Genomic DNA, 8,370 nt, shown 5'->3' on the forward strand with positions numbered 1-8,370 from the left:
CATAGGCTTAGTCTACTTGTATAGGCTTTCACGCAGGGCAGGTTACCGAGATTGACAGAGTGAAGTTTTTCGATTGTTGAAGTGTTGTTGCTACAATACTATTCCATCCACTAGGTGCGCTGAATGGAGAGCAGTCCTTGAAATGCGTTGCTCAAGCGCACACCCCGAGAGTCGAATCAGCACCAGCACTTGATCTTGAAGCGGACTCGCAAACGATTTACAGGATTAGAGTCTATTTTATTTGTAACAAATAAAGTCAAATTTATATATGTTTTCGAATGCTGGAAAAAATCCGCTAGCCTACCACGCTACTCAGCTGGTTATTTGATTGTGAGTTTGCAATGGTGATAACTTTTTGCTGCTAGGCTAGGCCTACGTGAGCAATGTCTAGCATTAAGATTTTTAGTGGTTTATCTCACAAAGATTTGGCTCAAAAAATTGCCAAAAGACTTGGAATAAATGTTGGAAAAGTGGTGTCAAAAAAGTTTAGCAATCAAGAAACCAGGTACGTTCAGTATTTTTTTACGTCGTCAATATTAATTATGGTAGCCTACACGTAACTAGACCTAGATCTTATTAAAAAAAACGGTTGTGGCCTACTTATTTGTCAAAAACATGGTGCTTTGTGTAATAACAAGGACATGTTCAAAGAAAAAGAGTTTAATTTCAACCAAAGCTAGTCGAATTGTTTAATGTTGTAGCAGTAGGTATTGGCTATAGGCAACCCCGAATGGAGAGTAGTTTTTCATAAGCAAAAATACAAGAACGTCTCCTTATCTGTGGAAAAATACAATTTACGCTGCATCTTTATTAGATTTACCGCTTCTCAACATATTTTCTTCCTCCTATACAGAGATATCCACATATTTGGTGCAAAAGTTTCCTATTCCCTATTGATCTTTTTTTAACGCTAGATAGTTATAAGTCGACACGTAATCCTATCACAGTTTTTCGTTTAGCCCACTTCATCTTCAGTGTTCAACCATGGCCTATAGATAGTTCTGACAGACTGCTTATTTGTGTACGACACTGTACAGCAGGGGACACCAACTGGCGGCCGCCACGCTGCATCGCTGCGGCCCGCGGAAGGCATTAGCATACAAGTATAACCAAAAATACTTTTCTTGAGGAGCTCAAGAGCACGAAGGCAACAAATACTTTCCGGGAAGCATAAATTCGCTTTGCATACGATTCCACCGACCGACCAATCAGATTATAGTTCTAGGTGGGGGTTGCTTAAAGTTGTTCCAATGCGATGTCCAGCCACACTGTCCCAGTGGTTGATTAAAACGTCTGTTTTCGAATTTTGAAATTGTTTGTGAGCATAGGGTTGCTTATTTTAAGTTTGCAAATGTCATGTAAACACTAGTGTGTGTTTCACCGCTATTGTGTTTCACAAGCAGTGTTCTTTTTATGCAAGTTTTTGATGGCAAAATAGGTCAATGTGCCAACTCAATTTATAATAAATTGGCAAAATATTATATATAAATTTAAAGATTTTTTCTGATTGTATTATGAAAATATTTAGCTTAGTAAGTTACTGCAAAATGTTTTTTTTTTTAATATGGAACGCTTCACGATTTTGTGTGTCATCCTTGAACAGGGGCCATGCTAATCTTCTCTGTATCGTTACAATTTTAGTATAATATGTAGGCCTACTGCCGAAGCAAGTAGCCTACTGCAAAATGTTGTTAATTAACAAATTCTTGCCACGCTGATAAGCACCGCAAATGACAGTTGTCTATAATAATCAAGAAAAGATGGTTTTATAGACTCTCACAAAAAGGATGAAAAACCAACTCATTGCTTTTTTAGAGGGAAGACTGTTCATGAATTACGATAGAACTACGACTTTTCGGTGATTTCCACAAGCGTTTGTTTCATGGTGCCTGGTTTCTTTTGCCCTGTTATTGGAGCCTATTTTTCGCTGATATGTTTGCAGGTCACTGTTGTTGCGTGTATTGCGATGTGTCAAACATTTCTTTGTTTACTGAAATTGTTAATTGCAAAATAGATATCTTTTGTGAAGCGAAGTGACAACACCACTCTTGCTTGGCGATGAATATTCTGATGAAACCGTCCGCCTCGCTATAAGTGCGCAAAACAAGTGGCCTCGTTTATTAGGCATTGTCAAAAAAGTCAAAAGTGTTGTAAAAGAGCTTGGCCTGGCAGTAGCGTTGTTCGATTAATTTTGTTGCTGCGGTATTCTAACATAAATATGAACAACATGTAACGCTGGATACTGGGTACGAAATGCGTTCTTCTCTAGCATAAGAGTCAACCTACTTAATATTTTTTTAGTGCGGCCGCCACAGCTCTCCTTAGTGCCAAAATGGCCCGCATGCAAAAAAGGTTGGTGACCCCTGCCGTATAGTATAAACTTAAGCTTAATCATTTTTGGCTCAACAATGTCTAATCTGGACCGCCAGCAGGCTGAAAAAAAAACATAAGCTAGGTTTAAGCTCATTTTTGCACGTAGTGTGGAAATTGGAGAGAGTGTTCGTGGTGAAGATGTTTACATTGTACAAAGTGGCTGTGGAAACATTAATGACAACTTAATGGAAATGCTTATTATGATTCACGCTTGTAAAATTGCATCGGCATCTCGAGTGACTGCGGTGATACCACTTTTTCCTTATGCAAGACAAGATAAGAAAGACAAGGTAAGTCATACACAGGCTAATAAAGAGGTGTTGCAAGCAGGATCTAGAAGAATTAATTTGTTTTGCAAGTTACATGCTGAAACTTTAGCCTACTTCCACAAGAACTATGCAGTTTATTTGACGTTATAATAAGGTATTTGGATCACATACGATGCCAATAAGGCATTTTAGTTTGATTGAATCTTTATCCTGGGACTGAAAAAGCTTTTTTGAGAAGAACTTAATCCTGGCATTTTCGTATACTTGTAGAGGCTTTGAACCGCAATGTCAGCGAGATTGACATAGTGAAGCTTCTGATTGTTGAAGAGTTTTTTTACCGGGGAACTACTCCATCCGTTAGGTGCCGCTGAATGAAGAGCAGTGCTTGACTTGCGTTGCTCTAGCGCACACCCCCAGAGACGAACCAGCGCCGTTTGATCTCGAAGCTTCGTTGTTCACGAAGTCAGGCGCTAACCAACTGAGCTATCGAGGCCGACAAATTTGCCCACTTACTGAATCCCGCACGACTCCGACTCCACAGCCCTATTATAAAGTTTTATGATAGGCTAATTTGTGTAAGTAGATTTGATTTTGATTGCTTGGTATTTTTTGTAACTTTTATTCTGTATTTTGTTGTAGAGCCGAGCACCCATTTCTGCGAAGTTGGTTGCTAATATGCTGTCGATTTCAGGAGCGGATCATATAATTACCATGGATTTGCATGCATCACAACTACAGGCAACGCCTCGTAGCTAGGCTTACTTAATTGCTTTGATTTTAGTAGGCAAAAGACTAACTGTTCTACTGGCGTAAGGGCTTTTTTGTGGAGTCAACGTTGTTGTGAAAAAAATGGTTTTTGGAAGATGTCATGTAATCAAGCAAAGCAATAATGTCAGAAAATCAACTCTTGAATAAAAGTTAATTTTTATGTAAAATTCCACATTTAGAATGCCACATTCCACATTCCACATTCCACACAAAATTCCAAACTTAGGCTATAAGTAGGCCCAGTTAATGAAAATCGACCTTTTTAGAAAAAAAAATTCTCAAATTCCCGTTTTCAGAAAAAGCTGTAGGCCACAAATCATTTTGTGGCCTACAAAATTAAAATTTTCTGGTTCCCAGGTTCTCAAAAAAGTTTCCAGGTCCCTTGGAAAGGTTACGGCCCCTAAAATGATCCCGAGCTCTGGTCTAAAAGTAGTGCCAAGACCCCTGTCAACGCTACTGCAGTTGCTCTACCTCTAAGTCTAGTATACCCTGGTTCTGAAACATAATTTGTAATTATTAGGGCTTCTTTGATATTCCCGTGGATAATCTTTATGCGGAACCAGCTGTTTTGATGTGGATCAAAGAAAACGTCGTTGGGTGGAAAAATTCTGTTATCGTTTCACCTGACGCCGGTGGTACTAAAAGGTATCTGTCTCACTTGTTTCATTCTCTTCATTAGTCAACGATATGAACATATACTGTATAGTTGCCATAGGCGTTGGTTATTATGTTTGTTATTTACATTTGTTTGACAGAGAACATCGCTTAATCGAGCCATATCAGAATCAAGCGAAAATACTCAAATTAAGCAGATAGTCCAATTACACAGGCATTTTTAAATCTTTTCTGACTTTATTATCTCTATAAATGGACCGGTACACTCTCGTCGTCCTTTTGTGAGCCTCTGGGGCCGAGGGTCTACTCTTTTACCACTCCAGATTTACGATGTTCCTGGACTGCACTGGAAGGCTACTAGAGAGCAGCCAGTCTTTGGTTTCATCATCCATAAAGCGCAGATCTTTCACTCAGATAAGTGGCTTGAAGATAGTACAGCCATTGATGATGTGGTCTGCGGGCTGTTTCTCGGCACCACATTCACAGGAGGAGAAAGAGGCCATTCCCCATTGTTGTATGGTTGAGCGGAAAAACCCGACGCCCGTACGACACTCGCGCCTCATGCCGCATCCATGCCTGCCATTGTAGTGTCAGGCCGATGGGGTGTGTGTAGGCGATGGAGATGAACGAATGGAGTCTGGTGGTACTTGACTTCCATTCAGAATCCCATTTATCGTCCGCCCAAGTAGCCGCAGCGATGTCTTGTTCATCAGCTTCGTTGATCAGAAGTTGATCGGCTGGCACGAATGGGTGTCTTGATTCCAGTCGACGGGGGTGCTCGTTTGGGAGAGCAGAAATCTTGTGGTGGAGAAGATGGTTAGGCTCCAGTGCCCAGTACACTCTAGGTTTCCAACAATTATTATTAACACCTGACTACCGTAGTGCACGTTTGTTTCATAGTTGGCGTTTAGCTGTAGCCTACTGTCATGTATTTAGCATTTCTCAGCATCTCTTGAACACGATTCCAGTATTTCCAGGATGTTCTAGCACTCCTGGTTGAGAAAAGCTGTAAGTATTATGACCTACAACAAAAATTGCTGTCGAAATAAGATTTCTAACCATTAAAAATGACCCGATTAAGAAAAAGCATTTGTTTGAATGTAAGCCGATTAAGCAGATTACAGCACAAAAAAAAACGACAACCACAAATTTATCAAGCGTTTTTATGTCGAAGCTAATGTGTGAGATAATTTTCTTTTTCAGAGTGACATCTATTGCTGACAGACTGAACGTTGATTTTGCATTGATTCACAAAGAAAGAAAAAAAGCAAATGAAATAGATCGGATGGTTCTTATTGGCGACGTGAAAGGAAGAGTTGCCATTCTCATTGACGATATGGCTGACACTTGTGGCACAATTTGTCATGCTGCAGAGAAGTAGTCACTAATCACTAGTTACTTGGAATTGCGCTGCACGACGTACTGTATGATTAAATATTAATTTTCAAACCCCCCTTCGTTATTAGATTAATTTAAAATTCCTGGTTAGATTTTTTTTAGTGGATACATCAAAGGATTTACGAATATGATCCTGAAAAAGTCATTAGTCAAAACAACTTCAGGGCATTATTCACGATAAAATATTTATTTACTTTACTGCTCTAAAATGTCTATTTCGTATAACGGCTATTTCCGTATCAACATCTCCATTTCTTTATGTTTTTTATATAGGTTATTGCTGGCAGGGGCAACAAAAGTATATGCTATTCTGACCCATGGTATATTCAGTGGGCCTGCTTTAAAAAGAATCAATGACTCTTCTTTTGAAGCAGTGGTCGTAACGAACACAACACCTCAGTATGAGAGCATGAAGGAAGCTAACAGAATAAAGGTTGGGATTCCGACATCTTTAAAGTTCAATCAGAGATAGCTTACCAAATAAAAAAAAAGATCATGATTTACACATCCCTGAGTTCATTTTACATTTTTAAGCTAGACTACGTAGCCTAGTAAGTTCAAGTCCGGTCTGATGTTACGTGTAAACTTAAAATTTGGTCTTTATTTTGCCATTTTGTTTTGTTGCATGTTGTTATCACTTGTAAAGATAGTCAGCAGATATAGCACTCTGATCGGTCAACATTTTTATTTTGGTATTTGCTTAGAACCTTAAGCCGTGACTAAGCTACCAGGGTAACCAAGCTTGTGATTATTTTAGGCAGTTAAATTTTTTACGCAAATCTCGCCGAATATAAACTCATTCAAATCAAAAAAAGAAAATCATAGTTTAGCTATTAAATTGATTCTTTGATTGACACTTTAGTCAACCAACTGTTATTGAAAATATGCATTGTCTGCATTAATTTAACTAGCCCACTTATTTCTACAGACCATCGATATTTCTCCCATATTAGCTGAGGCGATCCGTCGGACCCACAATGGAGAATCTGTTTCTTACTTGTTCAGCAATGTTCCACTTTGAAAGTGAAAACTATTGTCACATGTACTTGCAATATATTTTCATCGCCTAATGATTAGATTACAGCAGGGATTCTCAAACTTTGTATTGTGCGATCATATTTTAGAAAATAAGTTTCTCTGCCACCCCCATTTGGGCAGTCTACAATTTAAACTACCTATTGTATAGGCCGTGTTTAATTTGTTAGACGACCTTAAAATCTGGGTTCGCGAATCATACTTTGAAAAGCCCTGGGTTACAAGATGCGCTCACTAAGTTTATCATTATTGGTGTGTTGTAGAATTTCAAGAAAGCAAAGTTGTAAAATACAGTTATCTTTCTTACTCAGATTAATCCCAGTTTGCATTGATCTGAAATTAGTGAAACACAAAGAAATCAACTTTTATGTTTACGTTTAAGCAGTGTCATTGAGAAAATAATTTGAATCCATTGAGCAGTGGCGTACGCAGGGCAAGGAGCGCTTGGCCGTGTCTTCTTCGGCACTCTTAACAATTCTGTAAAAATGTTTTAATAATTCAACTTGAAATAGAATGTGTTTCTGTTTCTATAATTATATATGTAATTACATATCTGTAATAATGTTTAACATGTTACCCATCATAACAGTAACATTTGCAACGATAGCAAGAGTTAATAGCGCGCTAACCTATCTGGCTATCTGTTATGGCAGCAATGGCCGGCCAATGGCAGCAATGGCCAATGGTCGGCAGCAATGGCCGAGTGGTTAGCGCGTTGGGCTCACAGTCGAAAGCCTGCATGTTCGACTCCAGCCACCCGCACTTGCTGTTGTTTCTCTAGGCAAGAAACTTTACGATAATTGCCTCTAACCAGTGATCGATTTCGAGTAATGGGTAGTACCAAATTTAAGTCATAAGTAGAGTAGACAACCGGAAACAGACATTGCCGTCGGCTGCAGCGTGGGTCAGGTGTATGCCGGAAGGCGTACACAGATGCATAGCACTCAAGTCCGCTTTCCCGCAATGCAGGATAAAGATAAACAAACAAACAAAAAAACATGCTATAACATATTAAAGTGTTACTCTTTGTTAAAAATATCGACTTGAATGCCTTCCCTATCCCGTTACAAAATCCTGCGTACGCCACTTGTATTTTTTTTTTAGTTTGGTTGTTGAATCTTTATCCTCGGAGTGACAAAGCCTTTGGTAGATTATTCCTGGCAGTTTCGCATACTTGAAGAGACTGTGTACTATTGACTCAAAGCCGGTTGCTGAGATTGACTGAGTGGAGTTTCCGCTTGTTGAAGTGTTGTGGTCTGTGAATTATTCAATCCACTAGGTGCCGCTGAATGGAGAGCAGCTTTGAAATGCGTTGCTCAAGCGTAGCCTACATTTTGAGAGCCGACCCAGCGCCCCGAATTTCTGGCTTACAGTGTAATCTAAAAACATAACAAAAAAGAAACAATGCTTCTTTGGTCTATTAAATTTTTTGGACGAGTTTAGCTTGAACGTTCAATTACGCATTGATCTATCACAAAAATTTATACTTTTATTCAAAGCACACTAGACCATCACATAAGCCTGTTATTATAGTTAGCACTTCAGTTTTTAAACTGCTCTGCATGCTGCCATATAATATTATTGTTTCTCAGATTGTTGATTCAATATGAACCGAAAATCGAATTATTTCAGTTTAAGAAACGTAATCAAACGTAAACTTTTACTCACTTTCTATCCTTGATATTTTCTATCCTAAAATCTGCCTTCCATTCCATCCCATACCCTGTTTGAATATGCACAGGTTACTTGATCAGCAGTTATGTTCTCATTTTTTGCTAAGGTTTAAAAGTCTTGTTTGGATTGGGCAGTTTTACAAGGGTTTGCGATGGTTTTGAAACTTCTAGTCTACGATTTCCAATTGTCAAGTAGATTACCGGTACCGTAGGCTATATTTAAATAAGCTGATTAAGTT

The 8,370-nt window shown here is 38.8% G+C and overlaps 1 protein-coding gene and 1 pseudogene across 1 annotated transcript; one reads left to right on the plus strand and one right to left on the minus strand.

The window, feature by feature from the left end:
• Nucleotides 1-383: 383 nt before the first annotated feature.
• Nucleotides 384-6,444, plus strand: LOC145783108 (ribose-phosphate pyrophosphokinase 2-like). The gene is made up of 7 exons (XM_082594883.1): nucleotides 384-505; nucleotides 2,480-2,663; nucleotides 3,282-3,380; nucleotides 3,931-4,055; nucleotides 5,229-5,402; nucleotides 5,697-5,856; nucleotides 6,352-6,444. Exons 1-7 carry the CDS (start codon nucleotides 384-386, stop codon nucleotides 6,442-6,444), a joined length of 957 nt encoding a protein of 318 aa, XP_082451009.1.
• LOC145783734 (U6 spliceosomal RNA) lies at nucleotides 1,559-1,659 on the minus strand (annotated as a pseudogene).
• Nucleotides 6,445-8,370: the final 1,926 nt, after the last annotated feature.

The sequence above is a fragment of the Aplidium turbinatum genome, chromosome 14 (assembly GCF_918807975.1).
Source record: "Aplidium turbinatum chromosome 14, kaAplTurb1.1, whole genome shotgun sequence".
Classification (NCBI taxonomy): domain Eukaryota; kingdom Metazoa; phylum Chordata; class Ascidiacea; order Aplousobranchia; family Polyclinidae; genus Aplidium; species Aplidium turbinatum.